The 27,490-nt window shown below is 50.7% G+C and overlaps 1 protein-coding gene across 2 annotated transcripts; it reads right to left on the bottom strand.

The window, feature by feature from the left end:
• Positions 1 to 1,982: 1,982 nt before the first annotated feature.
• SDC4 (syndecan 4) lies at positions 1,983 to 27,435 on the bottom strand. 2 transcript variants are annotated; one of them, XM_065850129.2, is made up of 5 exons: positions 27,337 to 27,435; positions 7,187 to 7,328; positions 6,217 to 6,269; positions 5,794 to 5,977; positions 1,983 to 4,536 (listed from the first exon to the last, which is right to left on the bottom strand). In XM_065850129.2, exons 2-5 carry the CDS (start codon positions 7,308 to 7,310, stop codon positions 4,385 to 4,387), a joined length of 513 nt encoding a protein of 170 aa, XP_065706201.1. In that variant the 5' UTR covers positions 7,311 to 7,328; positions 27,337 to 27,435; the 3' UTR covers positions 1,983 to 4,384. The 2 variants fall into 2 exon arrangements, with proteins under 2 accessions (XP_065706201.1, XP_065706200.1); XM_065850128.2 differs by lacking the exon at positions 27,337 to 27,435 and adding an exon at positions 21,012 to 21,178.
• Positions 27,436 to 27,490: the final 55 nt, after the last annotated feature.

The raw sequence follows: 27,490 nt of genomic DNA, 5'->3' as shown, positions 1-27,490 counted from the left end.
TCTGAATAGTGTTACCACCACTGCCATTTGCAGTCCCGCACCTGAGACCAGCTCTTGCCGAGGAATTCCCAGCCGTGGCGGGGTGCCACGGCGAGGCAGCCTGTAATTAGCAGAGCGGCTCCCCAAAAACATCCTCTCCCCGCCGGGGCTGTGTGGAAGCGATGGCAGCAGCCGGGCAGGGGCGGGCAGGGCTGACCAGGCTTTCCCAGGAGGTGGCAGCAGACACAAGGCGAGCGGCAGCGAAGTGCCCGGGGACACCCGCCCCAGCGCCGCGGGAAAACAAGGGACCCGGACACCTATGAGCTCCACCTCAACGCCCCCTGGAAGCCGCAGAGCAGAGGGGATCAGCAAGGGTCCCCTCGTTCCCCCGAGCCCCTCCTGCCAGGGAGGGTTTTGGGAAGGGCATAGCTGCCCACGGCTGCTCGGTCACATCAGTACCCAGGAGGGCGCCCGATATTTTCAAGCCAAGCAAAGCAGGTCCTCAGGGGTTTGGTTCTAAAACCAGAGGAGCACTAGGAGGAAAAACAACGAAGTGGTATCTCAAGGGTCAGAGCTGAAGATCAGAAATTCCCAAGGCGTTAGTGCAATCGCCCCTCAGCTATCACCAGACCCAGGCAGGCTGGCCGGGGAGGGCAGAAATGCAGACGGAGGGAATGGTGACAAATCCATCCCAGGAACTGCAGCCATGCAAGCACGGGCGGGCAGCCAGGCTTGTGCTCCAGGGAGCTGCAGGGTACCCGTCCAGATTGCTTTGTAAAAACAAGGCACTTTTACGCTGAGGGCGGTTTTGGAAAGTACGCGGGATTCTTGCAACAGAGATGAAACCCAGGAGAGGGAAAAAAAAAAAAGACAAACACACATTATTCCAAGAAGCACATCCAAGAACCTGTCACAGCCACACGAGGCACAAGAACACGAAGATCGCAGACATACGTCACCGATTTACTGGTAAACAGCAGCTCCCACGGAGCAAAGATCAACCCAGTGAGCATGTGGGTTCTTGGTACCAGTGGCAGATTCTCAGAGGACCCTCAAGCACACCGCTGACAGACCAGGCAACAAGGAGCAGAGCTGAGGTTTGCTACCCACTCACCCCCGAGGGAGCCTGTGTACCAGTCCCGATTTGTTTCCTCCATCCCTGCTAATCCTAACCACCCAGAGCAGGAGTTCCCACCAGGGAGAAGGGAATTAGATTTTCTCAAGGAGGATAATCCATTTAAATACGGCACTTCTTAGTAAGGAGACTCAGCGCTTTTCCCAGCCAGCAGCCCCGCTCTCTGCGCAGCCCTCCTTGTCCCACGTCCCTGGCAGGCAGAGCTGGGTCACATCCCTCAGGAGCACCAAGCTGCCAGGGCTGAGGGGCTTGGAGAAGCAGCAGCTTCCTCCAGTTCTTGCTTAAGAGCTGCTTTAGTCCCCAGTGGCATGAAGTCACCTGGGGACTTGTTCCTGGAGCAGCTGATCCCAGGGAAGCTGCAACAGCTCTTCCCCCACTTTGATGGCCCATGAGTTAAACAGGGCTGGCTTGAAACTTGGTCGAGCAGGACTCTCTGCACATTGCTCCCCACTTTGAGGGCACAGGAACGTGCTGCTGTCATCAGGGGACGTGCACAAGCCCATCTATACATCCCGCTGTCCCTTCTGGCTGCAAGGGGACAGCCCTCTCAAAGTGCCATCACAAAACTAAGCACCAGATAAGAAACTGACTCACCTCACTGCGCCATGCTCCATCGGCTTTACTCGCCTGGAGGAGCTCAGGTGGCTCCAGAACGCCGGTGACACTGGTCCTGCTGGAGTCACCGGTGGGTCGGATGCTGAGGACAGCTCGGGAGCAGCTGACAAAGCCCCTTTGAGCTGTGGGTCACCACCAAGCCAGATCCCAGCGTGCCTCCCCCTTCGGTAAACCAAAAAGTTACACAAACACGAGCTCCCTGTTATCCAGCTCCCAAAAGTAATTTCAGAGCAGAAACAGTCCAAAAAGCCAATTTTAGAAAGTACCAGTTTATTTGAAAGAAAATAAAAGATCAGTAACAGTGGAAAATCCCCAGGAGCAATTACACAAGAGAATCTCAATATCCCGAGAAGCAGACACCGCTCCTGCCCTCCTGGTAGGGCTGTCCACAGGCAGTAAAATCCTCCCTCTCCTTCCAGTCAACAGTGACCTCTGTGCAGATTTTAGAGCCTCCCAGAGCTCCCAGTTTCCCCAAACACACTTGTATGGGGACCAAGCGAGTGAGTCAACCTGGAGGAAGACCCTTGGGAGAAGTCCTCCTGCATCTATGTCTCAATTCACAGCTCCCCTGCCATCTCCACTTCGCCTGTGTAGCTCTGAAAAGCAGCTGCCACCAGCTGAAGCTGAATTTCTTTGTTCTAGCACCTCTATGAATTTGGCCTCAAGCCTACAACAAAGGCTCAGTAAGGAGGCTTCAGGAGCCGATGGGATTTCCAAACAGCCTTTGGAACAGTCTGGGTTTGTGCTGCCTACCCGGTCACACAGCTTTTTGTGTTAAACCCTACCAGATGCAGAGAGCTGCAGTAGGACACGACTTGTACGAAGCAGTTCTGTAACACCACCCTGGAACAGAGGCATCGGACACACGTCACCCTCCGCTCCGGGAGCACTGGGGGAACTGGTCTGGCTCTCAGCAGGGCTAGGAGCTACGTACATGATACGTGAAGAAATCCACACCGCAGGTTCCACACCAGCTGTCTGTGGAAGCCCAGCACTCCCAGTTTGTGGCACTTGCAGCCCCCACCCAGTCTCTGCAGGGCAGGTCCTGACCCCACAAAACAGCCAGCCCCCAAAACAGAGCGGTACCTTCTCCATACTGCAAACACCCAACGCTTGCCTCAAAAACCCGCCCCAGAACAGCGATGGGGAGCTCTGCTCCAACCCAGAGGACCAAACCTGGTCCATCCTGCACCCAGACCTATTCCAGGCACGGCTGGGACTCGGAGACGGAGCCCCAGGCTCTGCACAAACCGCCTGTGCTCCAGACGAGATGTTGGACAAACAGCAAACACGAGATCAAGCCTCTCACACACAATAAGGCTGCCAAAGAATTAACTCCAGCCTTTTCACTCTTAACTGTATATTTCTCAGTAAAATATATAATATATAGCTCTATAGGACTGATTATAATATATTACAGGCTAGAAATACTCTCGTCTTTTCCCTACCGCAATTATATTATGAATCCAATTTTGCATACAGATTAATCCTAGAAGTTATTGCCTTGAATTTAAAATTAACAGAATAAAGCTTAAATAGTTTTCACAGAGACTCATTATATTAGTGTTTTACATAAAAAGGATAAAAAGTTACCAAATGAGAACAGCCATTTCAGAAACTATAAATAATTCTGTTTAAAAAACAAAAATCAAACGCTAAAAAAGTTATGGGAAAGCCATAAATATCTTTATCCTCTACAGTAGCTGCTATAGAACTAAAAGAAACCTGTAACACACTGTAGCTAACTCTGCTTCGGTTCAGAACATGAATCATACAAAACAACATCTCTAGAGAAATGCCCAGCCAAAGGAAACACAAAGGGATTGAAAAAATAAATCTGAGGAAATTAAAAAAGTAATTTTTTTTTTATTATTTCAAAACAATTTCTACAAACTTTATATAAACATCAGGCTATTTTCTTTAAAATTTTGTTATTAAAAAAATCCTACAAGCAATCTTTAAAAAAAAGGTAAGAGACTGAAGGCAAGGAAAGGGTGTTGTCATAGCCAAACAAAACTGGCTGTCCTGATTCCATGGATTAATGGCCCTTGCCTGGGGCCGACAGGAAGAGACACAAATCTCCTGGGGAAGACATTCCCATAGGCCCTTTATGGCATTCAGGGATTTCGAGCCCCTATGGGCCCTTTTACTCCCTGATAAGGCAACATTATCATCTGTAGTGTAAGAGATTCATAAATAGTTCTCCACAAAAATGCTTCACATCACCAGCCCGCTGCAAGACATCTATTAGCGAGGTTTATAAAAAAAAGCCATCTTCTATAGAAGCAGCCAATCTGAGCACAGCACATGGGATGCAAACACATGGTGTTTGCCTCCATACAGTCTGTTTTGTGTTTACATACCCTCTATAAGACCAAGCAGAAAATTTGGCATCTTTATTATCTTTACACTAGCTTTAGAAGAAAAATACACTGAGGTTTGGGTTTGTTTTGGTTTTTTTTCAGACTCTTTGTATTTCATTGGGCCCTTGTTAGTGTGCAGGATGGGAAGGGTCACGTAGGAAGTTTGTTTTCTCTCAAAAGTCGCTTTGAAATTCAATCCAAAAAGAGCATTTGTTCAGCACATCTCATCTGAGGGCACAGTGTTTCCATACAGTCTGTTTGGCCCTTGATGGGCACAAGGTGCTGCTGAGCTTTAAGCATAGAACTCATTTGTAGGGGCTTTCTTGTAGATGGGTTTCTTCCCAAGGTCGTAACTGCCTTCATCCTTTTTCTTCATGCGATAGACTAGGAGGAGGATCAGGCAGACAGCAAACAAGAGGCCCACTGCCCCTCCGGCAATGAGAGCTGGGGGGGGAAAGAAAATGGATTAAGTTTAAACTCCTGGACAACGCCAAACCATCAGCTACATCTCAAAACCTGCTTCAAAAGTACCAGCCCCAGAACTGCCCCCAGAGCCAGCGCTGTCCTTGTGCCTGTCACTGGACGTGCTGGCATTTTCAGCAACAGATGTTATTGGAAAAGGCCAGAAGTTGCTTTTCATTCAACCATAGAATAATCACATGTTCCACATTAACCAGATTGTGTTAGTACTCCAGCTTAGAGGAAGAAAAGTTTTGATAAAAAGACATCCTCCTTGCACAAAGACAAAGCAAAACAAAACAAAGAAAAAACCAAAACCACCCCACCACAATACACAAACAGTGTCAACACCAGGAAAATGGTCCAGCTCCGATCTGAATGCTTTGTCAACTGCCTGTGTGAGCACACTCTGGGGACTGCAGTTCAGTTAGACAGCAACATCCCACTACCACCACCACCTCCCTCCAAAAAACACCCCAAACAACCAAAAAAAAACCCCACCAAGATCTCTCTCTCCTCACACCAAGGATGGCCACAAGCCCTCAGTGAATTTTATCCTTTGCTGTGACAACTACTCATTGCACTAAATCAGTTTCTTTGTGAGGTGGCTTTGCAATCCACTCTTCCAGTCAGTCCTCCAGCTGGAAGGACAACTGTGGAGCAGCAAGATGTGCTGAGGTTTGTACTCGCACCACCAGGTCAAGGGCGTGATGAAGTGTGCCCTGAGACAGACCTGTTCCATGTGCTGCGGGGAAGCCACTCGCTGGGTTCTGCTCTAGACAGAGGTGCTTAGATTCACACCAGTTGAGCAGGTGTTCAAATCCCTTGGAGGAACTGCCTGGCTCCTGGCAAGGCTCAGGAAAGGCAGGACTTGGGCAGAGGTTAGAAGAAAAATGCCTTCATTTGATATGAAAGTCTATGATGTCGTTGATATATGGCTAGATATGCCCCTCACTGAGGTAGTATCTGGGTGCAGAGCAGCTGCCACGTGAGTCGTGTGGCACTTACGCCAACAGTCAGCTGGCAGGCTCAAAAACAAGCTCTTTACCCCAGAAACACAGCAGTAGCCTCCTCTTCTGGTCAAGGACTAGAAGGCTGAAGCGACCATGCTACAGGTAGTCACAGAGGTAACACATGTCGCTCCCCTTGTCAGCAGAAACTGCCCCCCAGAGAAACAGAGAACAAGAGAAGCCTTTTTGATTTACAGTATTACTGATTTCTCAGGACAAGGTGGAATATTACCTGTAAGGACTTCTGTTCTTTCAAAGATGCTGCTGTTGGCTGTGCTTGCCATGGAGATCTTGTTGGACACGTCCTCTTCAACAGGTGCAGCTTTGTCTGGAATTATTTCGTTGTCCACCAGTGTGTTTTTCTTCTCACCTTCAATCTTTCTCTCAGTATCTCCAGGGATATAGTTGTCAGATATCTACAGAATATAGACACACCACACCCATCAGTAAGCAGCACCCAGACTACCAACAATTGAAAATAGGAGGGTGTGCAGGGAAAAGAAAGTTTGCTTAGTGCATTACGAGTGTGCTGTTCCTGCTCATGAAGGCAGACTCATCTTGATGCCATGTCTTGAGGGCAAAGGGTATTCAGAAAGTGTGACAGACAGACCAGGGTAGCTACGTGCTGCTTAAAACATGCAGAGACAATACTCACCAAAGGAGTATCCATGGTAGTCAGATACACGGCATCTTCAGAGTCTGAGAACTCTGCAGAGAGGGAGAGGAAATCAATAAAGTTTCAAAACAGGACAGCACACTAATATTTCCTCTCATTATATGCCATTTTTCCAACAGCAGCAACTGCAGACAAACTAGGACTCTTGCTCCCTGCTGACTACAATTGACTAGTACTTTCACCACTGAATGGCTTTGATTGCACAAGACCATGAGATGTAATCTCCACACCAACACCTCTCCCACGGGAGGGATCTGCAGCTGGATCCATTGGCCCCTGCTGCAGCTGATCGGGTGTTGCCCTGCAGAGCAGGTCTGCTATAGCTTGTGAAGGTAATGCCAATGGAGGGCAATGCTCAACACCCATCCCTAGAGGATGGTTCACCAACCCTCTCGTTACCAGATCTGCCCAAACATGTCAGGCACCGATTTCAGCACTTGTTCTTCCCCTTTAGAGAACAAATGTTCACATAAAGGGGACACTGAGCTACAGAAACTGGTTTGGGCAGGGAGCTTTGCATGTCACAGAATTCACGTGAACACCAGTTAGTCCTTTACCTTGTTTGGTTTCAGCTGAGGCACTTTTAGCCTTGTAACACTGCCTCAACAATAGATTATTCTTTCATTATTATTTTTATTTTTTTCAGAAGTTCTTTGGAGTTCAACAGGAAGGAGATCCAGGCAGTGCCATGCCTTTTCACTTGCAGTAAGACAAGCTTGGCTGGGCTCCATCTGTCCTCCCCAAGTGATTCAACATCACAGTACAACCACTTTCACTGTTCACATCTGTGGGTGCCTACGATTCATACGGCTTTCTCATCTCCACCTGACACTGCAGTTCCCTCAAGAGCTCTGAATGTGCACTTACACCATCACTCGTGACTGCTGGTGCTGGAAAAAGTTTCACAGCGTCGACTGATGGAGATCCATTGCCCTCTTTCCCTGCTTACCTCCAGACCCCGATGCATCATCTATTTCTGACCCGTCGGAAGTTAAGTGAGGCCTGAATCCGCCAATGTCTTCATCATCCGGCAAGTCTCCGGAGGCAGGGTAGTCAAGCCATCGGGCATCCATGGTCTCAGTTTCTCTCACCTGAGAAGAGGGGTGGAGAAGTGTTAAGTATCAGGCAACTCTTCAGAAGCATTTCACAAAAGGTCAGGAGTTCAGAGCCTGTGCTGAGCACATCACTTCCATCAGAAGAACTATTAAATGCTGAACTTCCTCTCCACCAAAAGCATTATCTTCATCACGCTGGAAATAGCTGAATTCCCCTAGAATTTCTCAGAACAGAAGTGAGAGCCAGCCTGGGAGGGGAATTTCCTGAGGGCTATAGATTCAGGAGGTTCACTTTAACCCACAGGGTGAAAATAACACAACAGGATCTTGGTCAGGAGTTTGTAGCAAAAACATTTGGAAAAACAATACCTTCAGTTTTTTATAAGGAAGGATTTGGAAGGACTTGCTATTCCCAGAGGAAAAAGCCTGGCACCTTTAGGTCCGTTTTCTGCATAGCACTGCAGCCTCACGCCAAGACAATTCATTGCTTCTTGTATTGGGAACCTATTTCATCACCCAAGGGTTAAAATCTGGTCTGTCAGTTCAGCTGAATAGCAGTGCAATATAGTGTGATGTTCAAGAGCACTCGCTATCAGTAATGACTTGCCCGAAGGAAGAGCTTCCCCTGCCTCACCTTTCAAAATGTGAGTAAACAAACAAGTCTGTAAAATGAAGTCCCGGATCCCGAAGCCCGATGACTGCAACTACAGACACGCTAGGGAGAGCAGGAGAACCTTCCAGAGAACCAGCTGTTTGGCCACAATGGCAATTCACACACCAGAGCTCATTTGCATTTGGACCTTCAAGGAGCCACCAGCGCAAACCTCCTGCCCTCACTGAGGTTCTGCAATTTCCCCAGAACTATTTCTCCTCGCCAGAGCCCCGGGGCCAGCCCCGGTGCGGGTACCGCAGGTATGAGCTCTCGGGTTGCTCAACACCAGCCCACAGATTCCAGCAGCTCCACAGCCATGAAGTCATTGCCATGGTGGGGACTCGACCCCTTCCCCTACAGCACAATGCGGATGGGTGGGTTCCTTAGCCAGGGGCTAAGCTGCCAATGCTTTTTCATGCTGTCCACACAAAAAGACTGGAAAGCCTTTCTGAAGGTTTATCTACCCCAGAGAGCACTTTTAAAACACCCCTTTACTTCACAATCCTGCATATTCAAGGGCTCTTCTGAGTGTACAGATTTACCACGAGCCACAGCCTCAGAGGGGGAGAAGAGCAAAGACCAGTGGGGACAGTCAGAGCTGGGTGGCATCACCCCAGCACTTGCTGCTTCCTCAGGGCAGTGGGAGACCCTGAGTGGCTGGGATCACCTTCCTCCTCACCTGGCCACACCTGGCCCATCCCACAGCCACACATAGCACCTGACAAATGACATTCGCTATCGATCACACAAGCCAAGGCCAACAATGAGCCACAAGCCATGTGTCAGCTTCCTCTGCCCACAGCCCTGCTCCCAGCCCAGACCTCCCTGCCCATTAGCCTGCTGGTTTTGCCAGAAACGAGGCCTTGTGGTCAGGACAAGATGTTTCTCATTTTGCATAAGGAGCAGTGGCTACTAGATGTGCTTTTCATCAGCTTATTGAGGCATCTTTGGTTTCCCCAGCGACTCTGCTGGAGGATAACCAAATGAACAGCCCGGAGGGCACGAAGGGCTGCGGCCAGCTCTCCTCCAGACCCCCTGTCTCCACTCTGCCCAGCCTGGCATGAGGTGACGGGGATGGGGCTGACGAGGAAGGCCAGCTGGGAAAAAATCCCCCTCCCGGCCTGGCACCAGGCATTCCTAATGTTACGGATCACTCGCTCCAAGGCGAATTCATTTCAAGGTATGTGAAACCCAGCCAAAGTCAGACCTGCAATGGAAGCCGCTGCCAGCAGGCAGTACTGTTCCCACGAGAGCTCCTGGCCATTTTGTCCAGGGCAGGAAGAGCCCAATTCCGATCATCCCGGGCTGGGGAGCACATTCGCTGCAGATCTGCAAAGCCAGCTGCTGTGCCAGGGCAGATCATGTTGGCCAGGGCGCTGTGCCGCACCCCTCTGCCAGCTCACGTCCTACCTCGTTATGAATCACGGCCAGCAAATGTCCTAATGAGGGCGGCTCAAGAAAACCCACGTTTAGGCCACCGAGTGGCTGGACAGCAGGCTGGCCTTATCAGATCAGCCCAGCCGTGAGCAAAGCGGTGGCAGACAGCCACCATGATTAGTACATGCTGTGGAACGCACCAGGTTTGGCTATCAGAAAACCCTATTTAAATCAGGACAGACAGTGTTTACAACCCACAGGACCTAACACGGAAATCACTGACTCACAAGCGTAAATAAGATTATATGGGAGCGTTCCCTGAAGTCACTTTTCATCATCCTCTTGACCAAGGACAGAAGTTCCTGGAAGCCACAAGAACTTCTCAAATGGTGCAGGAAACTCTTCTTGTGGGCATCGATCCTCATTTTACAGATTGATCTGCCAGGGAAGTCAGAGGGCTGACAGGTACCTCGAGCTTTCAGGACGTGCTCTCCTAGAGGTCAGGCTCTTCCTGGGAGCCAGGGCACAGGCAGCCTGTGAAGAGTTAACACGGGAGAACTGTGCTCACAGAGCAGGTCCAGAGCAGGCACATTCCTCACATACACACCTGCGAGAGGGCACAAAGGCACTTGCACACATTTAAAGGCAAGGGCTGTGGGCTTCCCAAGTGCTACATAAATATCTTCCCGGAGAACTGCTGAAAAAGTACATCCCTTTCCAGGAGGATGAAGAAGGTGCCCGTGCTTCCTCTCACTGGCAGGCTGCAGCCGAGAGGAAAAAGCCGGGAGCTTGCCGCAGGACGGGGCCAGACCTTGCCAAGTCGTCTCTGGCCACATTCAGCTTAACACCTTCTGCACCAGCGCTGCTGGGAGCTGCTTTCCACCACCTGTTTTCACCACTGGAGCTGGGCCAGGGACTTGCTGAGAGCGTTGGACTGGGCGGCTGCACGGCCCCACCTCGCCCCAGCAGCTGAAGTCGAGCCTTACTATTAATATGCTCCTCTCCAGGAGGGGTCTGTACAGAAATCAACCTCTTCTGTGGGGGTCTAGTTCCAGCATTTCTTCCTCATGTTAAGCAGCTTTATCCCCAGTAAGCACCAAGGGGGATTAACCAGCCTGCTGGGGAGCAGCAGCTTTTGCTGCCTGCCAGTGGCAAAAAAAGAGTTTATTCCCTGTCAGACAACCAGCACGTCAGGCACGTGAACTATGAACGTCATTCCTGGAAAAGCTGGGCACAGAGGTCTCATGTTTGAGCCCGAGACAGGCTGCACTACTGGCTGAAGCCAGACACTGTTTGCTCAGCTCAGGCACAGGAATTACAGCCCTGGCACCCCAGGCTGGGCTTGCAGCCTTGCTGTGCTCCATCCCTAGCACACCCTGCTCCATTTTGTGCTCCTGGGACCTTCACTTACAGCCCCAGCTTCTCTCAGGGCAAGACCATCTATCTATTGAGGCAGCAATCAAAGTTTATGTCAAACGTGTGAATTTCCCCAGCCGCTGGCTAGTTCTGGGAAATAACAAACCCAGGCAGCTTGCCTGCCCCAGCCCACACGTCCTCACCACAACCTTTGCAAACCCTTTAAAAAAAAACCCCAAATGATGTTTTGAGGCAGAGACAAAGTTTTCCAGACGTCGAACTGGCTTTTATGGCTGGTCCTTGTCTCTGATCAAACGCGCTGGAGTTCATTAAAGCTTCTTTGAAGGGTCAGAGCCAGCAAGCTGCAAAGGGACTCAGACCTGCGGAGACTCGGGCATCCAAAGCGCAAGGAGCTCTTTATCAAGTTTATAACTTTGGCGCGAAGACCCAGCGCTGGCTCCTGCGGCTCCCTCCCCTGCACTGTGTACACAAGCCTAGGAGTAAACAGGAGCAAGGTGAAAGTCAACTTTTCCTAGACAAAGGCACATGGAGCTGGGCCAGCCTGGGAGGTGGCACAAGAGGGGGCAGAGGTGCAGACCCATTAACTCTTTGTAGCCTGTGGGGCCAGAGAAACCCAAGTGGCTCCTGGTGGTTTTGTCAGGGGCTTTGCACTAGGGGACAGTTGTATGGATCACCTCGTGAGCAGTGTTACACAAAACATCTTTCCCAGACCTGTGCTGTCATGGGCAGATGTCGCCTTACGCCACCACAATGCACATCCAGACCAATTTAACAAGAAAAGGCTCCCGGACAACACGAGCAGCTGTCTGCATGGCCCAGCCTCAGAGCCTGGTTACTGAGAGGCCATTCTTGCAAAGCCACCAGCCCAGCCCTCGTGCTGCCCTGCATCACAGCCCAGAGAGCACTGAATCCAACAGGGCCTTTCCAGTGCAAGGATGCAAAGCTGTGTAAACCAAGCCCCAGAGAGGGGATTTCCAAACAGTTCACTTCCACCGAGCTCTTGCAGGAGCACACAAACCAGGAAGGTTCTAAAGCTCATGCAAAGTGTGCAAAGGAGCAGGGATTAGGAGCTGAGCTCACCCCCTCGAAAACATCAGCCCCCCGAAACCAGGAAAGCAGAGGAGCCAGCAGCGCTGAGAATGGGGCGAGCCCAGCAAACAGAGCTGACCTCCAAGGGAAGAGGCACACAGCGAGGTAACAAGCACAGACAGCTCTGTCTTCTCTTCTTAATAACCCTTAAAAGAAAGTTATTGGAAGTGACATGAGCTTCCGGCAGAGGCAGTTCCTGCCAGACTAGAAAGGCAAGGGTTTACGTTTCCCCCAAATCACCCCTTATTCCCACCAAGCTCCAGCTCCATGGAGGGGGAAAAAAATGCAAAATACAAAACTCACTTTTGTCCTGAGAGTAAAGCAAATATCGATATTTCAATCTAGGTCACACCTAACCCCTTCAACACATCCACCAAGGTAACACATCCACTTGTGCTAACTCCTCATGCCCATGCCCGGAGGGTAACATCTTAACTCCCATTCCTGGTCAGTCTGTCCCACATAATTCCCAGCACACCCGTCCACATTGGCCTCTGTGCCAAGGGACAGCAGTTAATCAGCTTTCATCCAGCCACATGTGTGTTAAGTTGCACAACAGGCTCACCCTGAGGCTTCCAGACATGGTTAAACACCACTGTACCTTTGCTCAACACCTTCCAGAGCAAGGCCACAGGCACAGTGGCTTTAAACAAGGTCAGTCTTGCCTGTCTCCTCTCTGACAGCCACTGTACAGGTGACTTTCCCATCACCGTGATCTGCAAAGGTACACTGGTAACACCTCTGAGGACGAAGTGGGAATCGGAGACAGAAGCACAGACCAAGGCTTGCAGGCGGCTCCTGGCTGGCAGCAAGAGGGAGCACGACATCTCCAGTACCCCAGGACCAGTCATGCTATGCTATCTCTTCGTGCCTCTTTTCAAAGAGGGAAAAAAAAAATACATTTATTTTTTTTAATTGTGCTCGGTAACACACGCAAGGAGCAGGGTCTTGCCTAATAAGACCCAGCAAGAGCAACCTACAGGCTGATGAACTGCTCAGCTGGTAAAAGTGTCACTCATTCAAGGTGACTTAGGAGCAGCATCCCCAGCGCCTGTCCAACCAGGTATCCATCTCCCCACGGCCACAGAACCGGTCCTGCGCGCTCAGACGGGGCAGGCGCAGGAAGGCGCGTCCAGCACTGCCCCAGCGCGGGTCAGCCCCGCTCACCCCGTGCGATTCTTTAAGCTGTGCTGTCCCAAGCAGCTCTCCTGGGGGCTCATGCGACAGCAGAGGCATAATCCCCGTGACAATGACACCGTAATCCCGGGCTCTGGACAGCAACTCGCTGTCACGAGTGCCTTCTCTGCAGCAGGGATGAATCCTCCTGGGCTCTGCTTGCTGAAAATAGGCTTTCCTGCTCTTACAAAGTCAAACCTCAGCTACCTTTTAACTCACGTGCGTTTGCTTACACACAGCCCGCTCTCTCCAGACCACACTGCACTTGTGTGCCTTCCAGGCCATGCCATAGAAGCGAGCAGGAGGTCGGAGAGATTACAAAGGAATGAATTCTTGATTAACCACTCTTGCCCGATTATCAACCAAGAGCAAAGCCATAAAGATTGAGCCCTTTGCCAAACAGGCACATGCTGGGATCTGTTTACTGCAACGGTGGCAAAATTGTTGCCCTAAATACTCAGTGCCCAGCTCCAGAGACCTACGGAGACCAAGAGGGAAAGGAGATGACTGCATCCCCCTCCAGCTCCGCAGATAAAGCTCAGCAGGCAGTTGCAGATGGCTGTGTGTCAATCACTTGCCCTGAAGCAAGTAAAGATAAGATTCAGGAGGGGAAAGCAGGAGCTCTCATGTGACTCGGGAGAAAAACAATTACAGCAGAGCCATTTCGTGCCCCTGAAAGATTCTCCTGATCACAGGCAGCGATACACACCTAGTTCATAAAGAGATTATATTTTTTTATAGTATTTACAAACCTGATCATGGGTATTTCACACACTTCACTGCCCAGGGCTCAGTTCAGAAGTCGGAGAAATATATTCAGGGTTAAAAAGGAATTAAGTTTTTCTGGCTCACAGCTCACCCTGAGTTACCCTGTTCTATACCAGGAGGCTCCTACTGCATCCTTGTCTGTGGAAGGAAACAAAAGAGGATATAAAGGCCCCAGCAAAGCAGCTTTTCCATCGAGGATGATTTCTCATGCTGATAGTTGGGCTATTTCATCTATCATATTTCCCCCCACACCAGGGAGAGGACTGTCCTCACTGCCCTTTCCTAGAATACAGCTACGCCCCAATATTTCCCTGGACACGCACAAAAGTGGAACTTCCCCTTGGCAAGAAACGCGTGACATGCATTTTTGGGATCTTTATGCTACCTCATGCCTGACTGTTAGCAAAATCAAGCCAGACAGACACCCAGCTTCAAAGGGTGCCTTTCCTCACCATGCAGCTAATCTCAGCTTGTTTGTACAGTCAAGATTCCCAATGCTGCACCCTACAAACGCTTCCCCTCCCACAATCCATTTTAATCTAATCAGAAGTAGTAGCTCAAAGATTTAGGCTTAGCCCAGGCAGCTGAGCTCTGCCAGCACAGTTATGCTATTTAGAGTTTTGCTCATTTGGCAAAGCTACCAGCAAAAAATCGTAGCAGAGGAAGTTATCAGCATGAAAGCACTTGAGAGGGAGTATCCATGCCACTCCACTATCAGGCGATATCCGTGTAAGCATTTAGACAAACAAACATTTCAACAGCAGGGAATTTCCTAGTTAGCTCCAGCAGCAGAGGCTGGGGTTTTGGTGCGGAGGGGTGTTTTGTTTTTTAATAGAGACATTCCCGACTTACGCAGAGGTTGCCTTGGCTTGGGCCCAGAGAGCAGCAGCCACAGCCTGTGTGCTATTAGGAATAACACAGCTGTACTTTGGGAAACCGGTCGCTCCTGGGAGCATTCTCCCCTCTTGGAGAGCTCTGGAGTCCCAACCAGGCTTCCTCCCCTCTGCGAGGCAGGGATGAGCCACCAGCAGCGGTTTCCCAGCCCTCCCTGACGGCATCTCAGCACCCTCGCTGTCACAGCCAGGAGCAGAGGGACCAGGCTCTTGTTTTGGTCACTCCTTCCCTGGCTTTGCAAAGCCTGCGCTCAGCTGGACTAGCAAGTTGTTCAGTAACCAATGTGCAGGACCAGCTCCTTATGCTCAGCCTCAGGAAATTTCAAATTAGCGCCAAGAACAGCCCGCACATAAACAGTCTCCTGCAAGATCCTGGCTCCAGAGTCTGCTCCACTGCACACTGTGGATTTGTAATAAATATTTATCTCACGGAGGAACAGAGCCTTCCAAAGGAAAGGCTCCTGACATCAGCAAGGACTATATTTCCATCTGGGGGAGAGACCGCTTCTCTGTTTTTAAAGGGGGACATCAGCCCACACAAGAAGTTTCTGCCACCCTCCTGGCACCACTCTAGCCAGGATCTGTCCCCCCACCCATGGGTGCGCAGCAGCACCCCATCACACCAGGCACCCTTCCTTCCAGCCACCCGGACTTGTGGCTACTGGGCCATACCAGCCATCTGGGTGCGAGTCCAGGGAGGCACTTTCCCAGCCACTAATGCACATTAGCACTTATTTTTATTGCTATAGTTGGACTGTAAAGGCCGCTAAAGGGCAGGAGGCAGCACAGTAAACAGGGCAAAGCCACCACACTCTATTCCAGTTTTACAGCAGCAGAGTTTCAGCTGTACTGTGGTGGAGATACCTTTTCGCCTTCAGCAGCTAAGGCAGAGCAGCATCAGAAGAGAGAAAGCCTTCCCATGGTGGGCTTTGCTTTCCCCGACAAAATGCAATTTGCTTAAGCAAAAAGAAACCTTGTTTTTGCTTAACGTGATGCTATCCGCTTGGGTAACAGTGCTACAGGTCTCCCAGTCTCCTTCCCACCCCAAGCAGTGTCTCTCTTGAGAGTTTAATTAACTGCTTTGATTTTTAAGTATCCCAATAATTTGTCTAACAAGAGCCACTTGGCATTTTATAAGAGTCATCTCAGCCCCAAAGGATTTAAGGATAAAACTGACAAGAGTGTATATTTCCAGCAAATTTTACAAATATATTTTTCATGTCAGCCAGCCTTCAGAAACTGAGAGGGACGCAGCTACATCTTGCGTGTTTTCCCCTCCTACGCTGACATTTTCTCCAGGCTCAGGATTAAGTATTTAACCCCGTCTTTTGAGACTTTCCGCTCCTTCAGCTCGCTTTGAACGCTTTCACTCATTGCAGATAATAATGCCGCTTTCCTCTCTCCCCTGTGCAACTTTCGTTTCCAGCTCTATCTGTCTGAAAACACAACCAACACGAAGCTGCCAGAGCAAGTTGGTGGCTGCTCAAGACAAGGCAGTTTTCTGATATGCCTCTGCCAACGCCGGCTCAGCCACAGGCTGCAATCATATGTCAGAGCCCGATGGTAGCTTTTTGCCCACCGTAGCCACAAACTGAGGCAGATTAGATGAGAGGCAGCAGCGAAGGCAGCCAGTGTTCAGGGCAGCACAGACTGTCTGCCAAATAGCATTAGTTTTGCTTGTCACCCCTTTTCTAACCCCATGAGATCCACCTCTATGCTGCAGCACGTCGGAAGTCTGAGTCATTGCTTTGGGTAAGGGGCCAGGGACGTTACTCAGAGGGTGACAGCAGAATCTCTGGGAGCTGCGAGGCCAGGGAAGTGCCAGAAACCCTGAGTCAGAGCCGGGGCTGACGGTGACACACGGCAGAGCTGGGCAGAGGCAGCAGCAGTCCCTGGACAACCATTCAGGAGCACGCTCAAAGACAAAACAAATAGCCTGAACAAATCTAGAAGTGCAGCCCTAACAGCTCATTAACGTAGGATCTTTTATAGCCCCCCAGAGCAGAAGCTTATTACAAGTTAAACTCTTTAGCTATGCTGCCCTGTCTATTCAGAACCACCAAGTCCAGTCTCATCACAAGAGTCTCATTCTAGTGGAAACCATTCGAATCCTTAATCTGAAGCGTTTGCATTCCACCGAGACTCAAACAGCCACACATCCTCTGGTCTGCACAGGGTTTGTCCCCACTGGTTTCGTACTGCTTCAATGACATTACCTGCTGGTTTGAGGCTACAAAAGCAGCACAACCCCGCTGCTGTTACAGGGTATAAGGGAACAAGCTGTATGGAGTGGAGGGCGAGAATGAAGGTGCAAAGATCTAAGAGCAGCCTGGAGAGGACAAATGTTAAAAGCAAGTGTTTCAAAGGATGGATGCTCCACTTTGTCTAGCCAAAGTGATAGCTGGGGAGTTCTGTGGGACTGCAAGCCACAATAACTTAATCATGTTATCTCAGGAGTCAATTTAAGTCACTTACATTGCAGACAGCAGAACCACAGTACCACGCTTCTCTTGTTGATATGGTCACTATCACCAAATTAAAAAAAAAAAAAAAAAAGCTTTTAAAGACAAAGCCCATCAATCCATCATCTAAGTGTGAACGACTTAACACACGCTAAGTGGAACACAACCCAGTGTTAACTTACAGCCAGCCAAGTGGATTGAAGCAGCCAGCACATTTTGAATGGTGTGTTTACCAGCACCAGGAGCTGGAGGGAAGAGGAAAGCAGCGGCGGGAGCTGTGCTGGTCTGTATGCCCAGCAGCCAGCCAGGCTCCCTCCTCTCCATCAGACTCGGAAAGTCAAGTTAGCTGCTTCCAGCTTGCGGTGGAAGTGGGACAGGAGCATACCAAGCAGGCAGTAACCCACCACAGAAAAACCAGGGAAAGTTCACACTAGGCTCCACTTCAGGCATCTGACAGCAGCAAATGGCCTCCTCACCCCAACCATTCTGACACCTTGAGCCAAGAGTAAAGCCATTAACAGAAGCTTGGAGGGGAGAGGGGAGGACACAGGAAAAAACATTTTCACTGTTGTTGGACTGGGTACGGGGCCTTTGCAGGACCTCAAGTGCCAAGGACTTGGGAGACAACAACAGCAGGGGCTGCAAGAAGCAATTGTGTTGGCCTTGACTTCCTAGAGTGAATGAGTCTCTGGTACCATGACTCTTAAATGTCCCAATTTCAGGCCACGATTTGCCTCCTGTGTAAGCTGCTCGGAAAATTCTGAACCACAAGAAAGTGCTCTCCAGCATGAGAGCTGGCAGGACTGTGCCCCAAGCACAGGGGGGCGACTGCTCCCACCCCCAGGAAATTTCCACCTCTCGTACGGACAAGGTGCTGTTGGCTGCAGAAGGACCCCTGAACTCCCACCCCCTGAGCTGTGCATGCAGTTCCACAAGATACAAGGTTCTAGAGAAGCTATTTCTTTCTATACATTACAGGTGTTTCACCCCAACAGCCAGCTCTAGGTTCAGCTATGAGAAGTCATGAGCTCCTTCCCCTGAGGACTAAGGGACATCACCTTAAGACTTCATCATTTTGCTGCTCTGTGTTTTAGGGAAGCCAAAGCAAAGCCAGGATTTACTCTACACATCCAGCTGCCCCGTGAGTTTTCCAAGTCAGAAGGTAAAGTAAAATGTGCAGATAGCAATGTCTTGATTTGATTGGGAGGGACAGATGAGAAACTGGGCAAAGAGCAGAAAGAACAGGCCTCGGGGATCAATGGCAGCAGGACAAGCCAAACCGGTTTTAACATTAATAATGCCGTACTACTTTCCAAACACAGCTATCATCAACAAGACAGCAGCTTTGCCAATCAGGAGGCCTCCAAGCATGATTGCTTTAAACCAGCAAACAGCCCACAAACAGCATGAAGCCTCCCCCCCTCTCCTTGAGCAATCAATCCTCTGCCAGCAGTGTCTTGGGTTGGATTTCTGCTTGTCCACACTGCTGGACACACATGCACGACATGGTGCAGTACAGAGACTTTTTCTGCCCACTTCAAGGCAGGAAAGTAGGGCAGCTGCAACAAGCTTGGAGCACATCAGCACTGGGACGGGCCTGCAGGGCTCAGGGCACTCGGAGCCCTCCCGCGGCTCAGACACGGGAGCAGCCCCAGCCTGCAGCAGGCAGACACCACTGCTGCGGGGGACGTCCCTTGCTTCCCTCTCGTGCTGCCAGGGGCAATTTTAGATGCCAAGGATTGCTCAACGATGCTACTCTGCCCAAGCAAGGCAGACCTCACATCCCCCATCAGCTCCACTGATGCCATGTCTGCGCGGCACTGGTGGCTTTCTGCCCATCCCCAGCTGCTGGCCCCTAAAGCACCTTCTGCAAGACCCCTATCCTCACATGGCACGAGCAAGGGGAGCACCCTGCCTGCACAGCCTTTGCTTTCTGAAGCTCTCAACCAGAGAGGGCTGGGGAGCATCAGGAGATGTCAGGCTTCAGCTCCAGCCTCCCCACGGGAAATAGGCGATGTTCTCACAGCGAGCTGCCGTAACACAACCCACCCACAGCCTCAGCACCGACGTCACGCTTCGGCACTTCGTAATATTCCCCACCCTCTTACACATCCAAGATTGCTTCATGTGGAGAAATCCCATCTACACCAGAAAGCCACGCAAGGGGAAAGGAGCCAAGGCATTTCTGTTTGTACAGGCTTGGGGAAATATTCAAGGACCGAATCACTCTCAAAAGCCACGCTCTTACATAAGCACAAGAAATACAATCCTTGTCTTGTTAAGAAACAGCTACCTGTCTTCACCATGCCCGCACAGAAAAAACTAAGAGCTGCATGCTGTGCAGCCCTGCACGTTTTGGCAGTGCTATTTTAAAAAAACATAATATGGGAGGAGCGCCAGCAGAACTCTCCCAAACACTGTGTCATCCTCCTCTCCTCCCCAGCAGCCTGTAACCCAAACAATTTGTTTGGATAAGGCTTTATAGTAGGGCAGTGTTACTTCTCAAGCATACACTCTATCTTAGGTAGCTTAAAATATATGGACAAATACTTCGCCCAAGTTCTATATAAGGATTTACAGAATACATCTGTGCAAAATTTGTTGTCTTTGCAGAAATCCGATGCTTGCAGACCACTCAATTCCCCAGGGACACCAAGTTGCATTTCATACCAAACATGGTCAATGCAACTACCAGATGCTGTCTGCCCCAAAGGTTTGCCCTACTAGTTTGGGCCAGTTCTCAAACGAGCGATTCACGTGTTTAATAGCAGGGATAAAGACACCAGATTAGAGTAAAGTGGATTTGGGCTGGTCGATCTCAGCAGAGAGTAGCTGACAATTACTACAGATGCTCTCTGTGGGAGTTTCCTACTCTACAAGCAGCAATCCCCCAACCCTGTGTCCGTATTTGAGAGCAACCAAGCAGCAGAGCCTTATCAGTTCTGATCTGCCCACCCAGCCTTCAGTCCAGAAGGAAGCAATGTGGATGATTAAACCTACTTTTGAGAACCCCTGATCTCCTGCAGTTATCTTAATCTCAGCAGCTCTTTCAGACTAGCAGAGGAATCTGCCCTGACTGCACTATCAGCAAGATGGACACACACACACAAACAAACAGCAGGGAAGGCAAAAATCCTGAAATTTCTGCTTCGCCACAAAGATCCCACATGTGCCCAGCCTGATGCATCCAAACTGTTTCACCTCCTTATATATCTAAGAGACTCTTAAGCCCTCCGTGGTAGTGCATCTGTTTTCAGTCCTATTTGGAAACGAGGAAGGTTTGATACACATTAAGACATCAGGTACCAGCACAACCAAACCCAGGTAAGGCTGGAAAGCACTATAATGCACTGCACACACCTGACCCATCACACATTCATATAAAAGAGGGATTCAAGGAATTAAGTCTGTGACCAGCAGCTGAAGATCAAAGCTGTAACGGAGAGCAGTTCATTTCTATCACGTACCCTTGTACCCTGTACGGCTTTAATTCCTGATTACAGAAGAGAAAGACGAAGTTCACAAGCGCTTAGTGGGAAAGAGACGTGTGAGGGGTGGCACAACCACTGGGGCACATAGTGACAGGGTGAGTGGTCCACATGGGGCACGCTGGGCCAGGACAACGCTGCTTTGCCATCAAACCGAGGAAGCAGCGTGCAAGCCAGGCAGGGGAACCGCAGGAAAGAATGGGAATGGACAGATTCCTATTAACCCATTTTGTCCTCTCCTTCCCTGGAGAAGGACAAATGGTGGGGGACAGATCCCGGGGAGGGCAGCTTTAGCTCTCAGGTAAGTAGCAAGCAGGACCCACCACAAGTGCACACACAGCACAGTGGGCAGTAGCTGGGTCACCCAGCTCCGGGAGCACCCTTCTCTGCTACCAGGGCACGCAGGCAGGGGACCCTCTCCTGTCCCAGGGACTCACCGACTCGGCGGCGGCGGGCAGGAGGAGGCCGAGCAGCAGGGCGGCGCGGAGCATGGGTGGGACGCGGGACAGCGGCATGGCCGGACCGGGCTGGGCTGTCCTGCGCTGGGCGAGGAGGCTCTGACCGTGCAACCAACGGGCTGGCGCAGGGAGATCTGCCCAGCCCCGCCGCCGCCGCGGCGCTTATAGCAGCGGCGCAGCCTCCGCGGGGCGGAGCGTGGCTGCCGCCCGCCCCCGGGAATGCCCGCGGCCCCGCCCGCTCTGGGATGCCCGGGGGGCTGCGAGCTGCCCCGCACCGGCAGCCGCATCCCCATCCCCGGGCGGCCGACACAGGGGCTGGGGACACGGGCGGGCTGATGGAAGCACTGAGCCCCGCGGTGAAACCCGGGGCAGCCGGGTCGGGCTGTGCGGTGCGGGACCCGCTCTGCAGGGCCACGGGCACTAACCTGGGGGGTTGGAAAGGAGGGAAAGGGAGGGGGAAAGGGAAAAGGAAAGGGGGAGGGGAGAAAGGGAAAGTGGAGGGAGAAATGGAAAGGGAAAGAGGGGGGAATGGAAAGGAGGGAAATTGAAAGGGAAAGGGAGGTAAAAAGGGGAGGGAGAAATAGAAAGCGAGAGAAATGGAAAGGGAAGGGGGGGAAAGAGGGGGATAAAGGGAAAGGGGGAGGAAGGAAAAAGGAAAGGGGGGATAAATGGAAAAGGAAGGTGAAAAGAGGGAAGAGAAAAAGGGAAAGGGGACGAAGCGAAAGGGGAAAGCAGGCCCACAGTATCCATTTTTGCAGCATTCCACAAGTGACAGTCTTAAGTTTACAGAAAACCGAGACCGACTCGCAGCGTGTCACCGCTGCGGTTATCCGGTGGGGTGTTACATCACAGGGTTCTTGTTGGAGATGGAAAATGAAACTGCTCCGTCTGTTTTCTCTGTAAGCGGCAAGTGCAAAAAACCCACACAGATAAAGAAGGGGAAAAACCCGACAGCATAGTTTAACTATTTCACTGTTTCTTGTCTCACAAATAACTTTGCCTGACCAAGAGAATTTGCCTGAAAGCATCCATTTCAGCCCTGTAACAACCCGAGGTGCACCTGAACTGTCAGATCGGTACACCCTCTGTGTCAATCCCTGCTTCATATTCGTTTGCACTTGGGATCTAGTTTGTAGAGAATATTTTCTTAACAGGGAAGCTATGCAGAGGCTACAAAGCATGTGTGCCACGATCCCACCTGCCAGGTACAGATGCAAACTCTGCGAGATCTGCTTCTCAGACCGCTCCAATACTACAAAGCCATTCCAAGTGAACTTGCAGCCTTCCCCCTGTCCTACCTTCACATGCTAACCCTCAAAACAAAAACATCCCTAAGGTGAAGCAGCCATCCGAACTGCCTGTTCCTTTGGGAATAAGTAGGTACAGATGGTGTGAGCTGAACCCATGAGGTCTCCTCAACGTTTGTTAGGACTGTGCCTGCACACATGACCGCTGGCAGGAGAATCTCCTGGCACCACGGTGCTGAACTGGCTGTGGAGCCAGTCAGCATAATATGAAGTGACAAGGAGCACTGCTCAGAGTTTTAAAAAATAAAATAAGATTTAAAGACAGCATATATCCACGTGAGGGTAGGAACCAGCCTGGAGGAGGCTGTGGTGGGGTTTCCTGTAGCACCTGACCCGCTGTGCTCAGGACCGGGATGTATCACCAACCCACCAGCTCACCTCAGCATCCAAGGCCAAGGACACGAGGGAGGGATCAGCACTGTGGGCTGGGTCGTTGCCCTTCCTCATTACCCTCACTTCATCACGGAGCTGATGAGAGCTGCTCCTGGTACGGCCAGAAAGCCCAGCTCCAGTGAGTCTCCAGCTCCGGGCACCCAGCAGAGCTGGCAGCAGAAGGTGGAGAGGAACAAGAGCACATGGGCTGAGTCAAATGTGCAAAAACTGGCCCATACCATGAGAAAGTCTGGCAGGCAGGGGACAGCAAGAGGTGGCCAGCACTCCACACCTCCCCAACCCTCTAAACGGCACCTGTATTTGTGTGCGTGTGGCCATGAACCCTCTACACCTCCTTCCAGGTAAAGCAGCCACACAAAGACTCTTTCAAAACCAGCTGCCTGTATTGTGGCTATAAACACTGCGAACCTCCTGTGAACTTCCTCTTTGAACACGCACAATACACCGTGCGCCTCCTGGTTGTCGTACCCTCAGCACACACTCCCTCTGCCAAAAAGTCCCCTGCATGACACAGGACACTGTTTTCCCTCCTAGAGAAGTCCTGCCTCGACAGAACAGAGAGGAGCCAGCTTGCCTACCTGGCTCAGGGACCACGCACATTGTCCATCAAAGTCACACCTGCACGCACAGTCCTTCACGTAAACTGGTAGAAATCTTGGCCTTCTGGAAACAGAAGAGAAAATTCAACTCAACCTTAATGTATTTTCCAATCTTGAGAACACACAAATGTAACTTTACCAATGACATTTTCCACCTCAATGACACACACACATTCTGCGACCGTATCTCAGAAGCATTCACGAGAGGAAATGCAGCCACAAAAATCATTGTATGGTTCTGCAAATCTGTGACATAAATACCCTGCTTCACTTTGCCCTTCAAATGTCCCCTCTCAAAACACTGACTTTCTCCTATCTCTGGATTAATGCAGAAAGATCGTGGGTATATGACACTCACTGAAAGCGACAGGACAAATGGGCCCAGCAAGAAAAATGGACAACTGAAATGTACTTTCCTGAAACCTCACTACAAATAAGAGAAGCAGAAGAAGAATAGAACACACGTTGAGCCATGCATTTGTTCTGGGTGATGAATTTTAACGCTCAAGGTGTGCCAGTTCCCTTCTCCATCTAAAAACTACAGTTGGCAGGGAAATAAAGTAGCCTGGCCACCATTGTTCCTAACGCAGTGTTCAACAGTAAGCATTTAGCTAACCCTTGTGTTGAAAACAAACTCCTGCTAGTTCCCAATACACAACACAAACGTGCTGGAAGTGGAATGGAGCGTCCAAACACAATTCATTGGGAGAGTGAGGGAAAAATCACATTTTTACATGACATGTAAAGGAATGTCTAGTTAATCCTGAGAAGGCCACAGGCAGAGCCCTTTAGACAATTCTAAACCATAAATGCTACTGCACTGGCCAGGAAGAGAGTTTTTCAGCCACGCTCAGCACAGTTCCTACAGATAGATTTTAAAACAAGAATAAATTAGGATTCTCAAGCACAAAGAAACCTTAAATAGAGTCTTAAAAAACTCTCCACATCCACTCAGTACGCTGAGCTCTTTGAAAAAACACACCTGCGCACGGCGTGGGTAGAGGAGCAGGAGTGAATGAAAACTCTCATCCCACATTTTGAGCTACTTAACGCCACGTTATTCTGGAAGTGTGTAACCTCAGCCTGACTGTCCCTTCAGCAAAGGTCAGTGTGGTACAAATCCTACCTGCAAGAGGGAAATGAACCCCAGCAAGGGTCAGTTCAGATAGCACTGCCCTTTGTACACCAGCTGGTAAAATACAGATCACCTAAATAAACAGCTTCCTGGTTTAGGCAATGATTCCCGGGGAGGAAAAACAAGACCAGCCTATACAGCCATTTCTCATGGAAAGAATCCCTGGCTAAATAGGGCATTCTCACCCCATACTGCTGGTAAAGAAGTGACCATGACAGCTGCATGTCATCCAGGTACACTCTCAGGGCGTCTGCTCTATCTTGGGCAAATCGCCACTTCTTCCACCTGTGCTCTTCATGACACAGAGGTGTCACACACAAAACAGTCAGCTGGTTAAAAAAGGACAGTCTAACCAGAAGCCAGATGAACAGCACCTCGTATGGCTCCCTAGAAAGCGTGATCTCTGTGTTTCAACATCCTTTTCCCTTTAATGCATCTTTCCGCTGCAGCTGAGTTTTGTTTGAACTAAAGAGGAAGAAAAGGAAACTTGAAAATGTTGCTTATTTCCCCAAAAATATTTGCCTTCCAGCTCTACTTTAACCCTTTCCCACAAAGCAGGGGTGTGGGGCCAGGCTCCCAATGGGGAGAACACCCCCTCTTCCAGGAGAAGGACATGGTCCCCTAAGCTGGAGCAGCCTGGAGAGGAGGGAGAGCTGGATTTTGGAGCACAGACGAACAGACGTGACTGTGTAACACACCATCACACAGTCAGCCAGGAAATGAATTCATGGCAGCTGACTTTCAGCAAAAATGTCTTTGTGCCACAGCACTTCTCCGTGTCCATCTGGGGAGGCAGCAGACCAAGGTGGGAGGGAGCCCCAACTCCCACCTTCAACAATGACCGAGCCCCCAGTCTGGAATGAACTCGAGTCGGTGCCTCCCAAATCACCAGCTCCTAACATGTGATCCCAGAAACTATTGCATAAACCAGAAATATTGTTGCTGATGACTTTGGCTGTGGAAAGACACCCAGCAATTATACCAACGGTCCTGCCTTACACTAGCTTGGAGCTTTAGTTGGCTATGACTACAATTTTTCTGGCAAATGAAAGTCAGTCCTATAAAGCTTGTAAAGGAAAGAGGGAGTAAAAATCATCTAAGTGGTGGCTTGCATATCTCAGAGAGCCAAGCGCAGCAGATTTCAGGAAAGGAAACCAATTTCTACCAAGAGTTAACAGAGGAAGTTCTGAATTTTGCAGCTTATGCTCAGCAATGTGCTGGCAGTGGGCAGCCCTGATACAGGCGGGATTTTCCCGTGTTCGTTTCTGCACTGGCTGAGGCTGGTAAGCTTCTGCAATGAGAAATTCTCTGAAAGCCCAAGTCATAACTCAGCAGTGGTGGCCCACGGCCACCGCCTCTGCCTTGCACAATCCTTTCTAGGAGCGACAAGTCCAGGAAGAGGGAGGAAAATGTGTCAAACCTGCCTCGGCACAGTGACATCCACGGAACAAGGGAGGGAAATCACGCAACCAAGCTGCACAGGGAACTTCCCATATGGGGACATGGAAAAAACGTCATGAGAGAATGTCAGAGATCATAATCTGAGTTCCCATTGCCAGAAATATTGCACAGCCATGAGTGATGTGAGTCGACCACCTCCCATAAAAGGTGGGTTTCCCTTTTGCACTCCTCATCTTTTTTTCCAGGTGACAAGAGCTCTGTGGCAATTCCCCTGTCCATGTCCTGGGACGCTTATCTCCAAAATGCCCCGTCGTCCCACACAGCCTTGGGGATTTTAGTATTCTGATAGCAGGCACTCTCATATCTGAAGTCGAGCAAGCAGGACAGCTCATTGAGGCCACTGAAACAAGCTCTGGCAGTCGAGAGAAGATCACAGAGCAGGTACGGCAGAGCACGAGGGACTCTAGTACCTGGCCATCTCACGGGGCATAAAAAGAAGAAACCTCCCCAAAGAAGCCAAGCTGTATGCACGGCCAGCCCTGTAACAGAAAGGAGCTGCCAGGGCATCCCAGGACTCAAAACAACACCCCGATGCCCCATGGCCTAAAGCTCAAATGTGCACAGCTGGGCAGCAGGTACTGACAGTCTGAGCGCCCATGGCAATTGGTCTAGAGATGAAAGGAAATATCCCAGGACAATCATTTCTTGTATGTTCAGTATCTGTGTCATTTTAGCAAGGGCTGCTCAGCCAGATTATCGAATCCCTTGACACAAACCCAGATGGGCACGGTGCGGGAGGTGGGGAGAGCCCAAAGCACAGCAGCATGAGCAGGAGCTGGGTGCGGATGGCTGGGCTGGCAGTGCCGGGCTGAAACCTGAAAACAGAATCACAGGAGGGCTGGGGTTGGAAGGGATCTCTGGAGATCATCCCACCTGCTGGAGCAGGGTCACCAGAGCAGATCACACAGGGTCGTGTCCAGGCGGGTTTGAATGTCTCCAGAGGAGGAGACTCCACAGCCCCTCTGGGCAGCCTGGGCCAGGCTCTGGCACCTCACCGGAAAGAAGTTTCTCCTCCTGTGTGTCAGTCTGTGCCCGTTGCCCCTCGTCCTGTCGTTGGGCACCACTGAACAGTCTGGCCCGTCCTCTGACACCCACCCTGGAGATATTTATCAGCATAAACAAGACCCCCTCTCATCTTCTCTTCTCCCGGCTAAACAGACCCAGCTCTCCCAGCTTTTCCTCATGAGAAACAAGCTTCAGATCCCTGGTCATCTTTGTGTCCCTCCACCGGACCCTCTCCAGTAATTCCTTAACAATAAATTTCCCCCATATAACAAACCAAAATCGTGCTGAGGTTGCTTTCCTCCCGCTCTGCGCTCCTGGCGAGACCCGCCCGGCCCCACGGCCGCCCTGCCCCGAGCCGGGCCGCATTAACCGGCGGGCTCCGCTCCCCGGGTCCGAGCCCTCACCTCCCGGCAGCGGGGAAGGCAGCAGCACCCCTGCCCGGTGACCCGGTGCCGCCGCCATGCCGGGACTCGGGGTTAGGGCCAGGGGTCAGCCCCGCTTGGTCCCGCTGAGGCAGCGACTCGCCCTCCGCCGCGCTAGGGGGCGCTGTGGCGCCGA

Source organism: Patagioenas fasciata, chromosome 16 (genome assembly GCF_037038585.1).
Source record: "Patagioenas fasciata isolate bPatFas1 chromosome 16, bPatFas1.hap1, whole genome shotgun sequence".
Classification (NCBI taxonomy): Eukaryota; Metazoa; Chordata; class Aves; order Columbiformes; family Columbidae; genus Patagioenas; species Patagioenas fasciata.
The sequence above is the reverse complement of the archived record's forward strand: the minus strand, read 5'-3'. Positions and strand labels throughout refer to the sequence as shown.

Coding starts and splice junctions, on each gene's coding strand:
- SDC4 (XM_065850128.2), bottom strand. CDS start 21,089: ATGCCGCTGTCCCGCGTCCCACCCATGCTCCGCGCCGCCCTGCTGCTC. Junction 7,329..21,011: donor TGCCCGCCGCCGCCGAGTCG/GTGAGTCCCTGG, acceptor CCCTCTTCTCAG/GTGAGAGAAACTGAGACCAT. Junction 6,270..7,186: donor TGATGCATCGGGGTCTGGAG/GTAAGCAGGGAA, acceptor CCCTCTCTGCAG/AGTTCTCAGACTCTGAAGAT.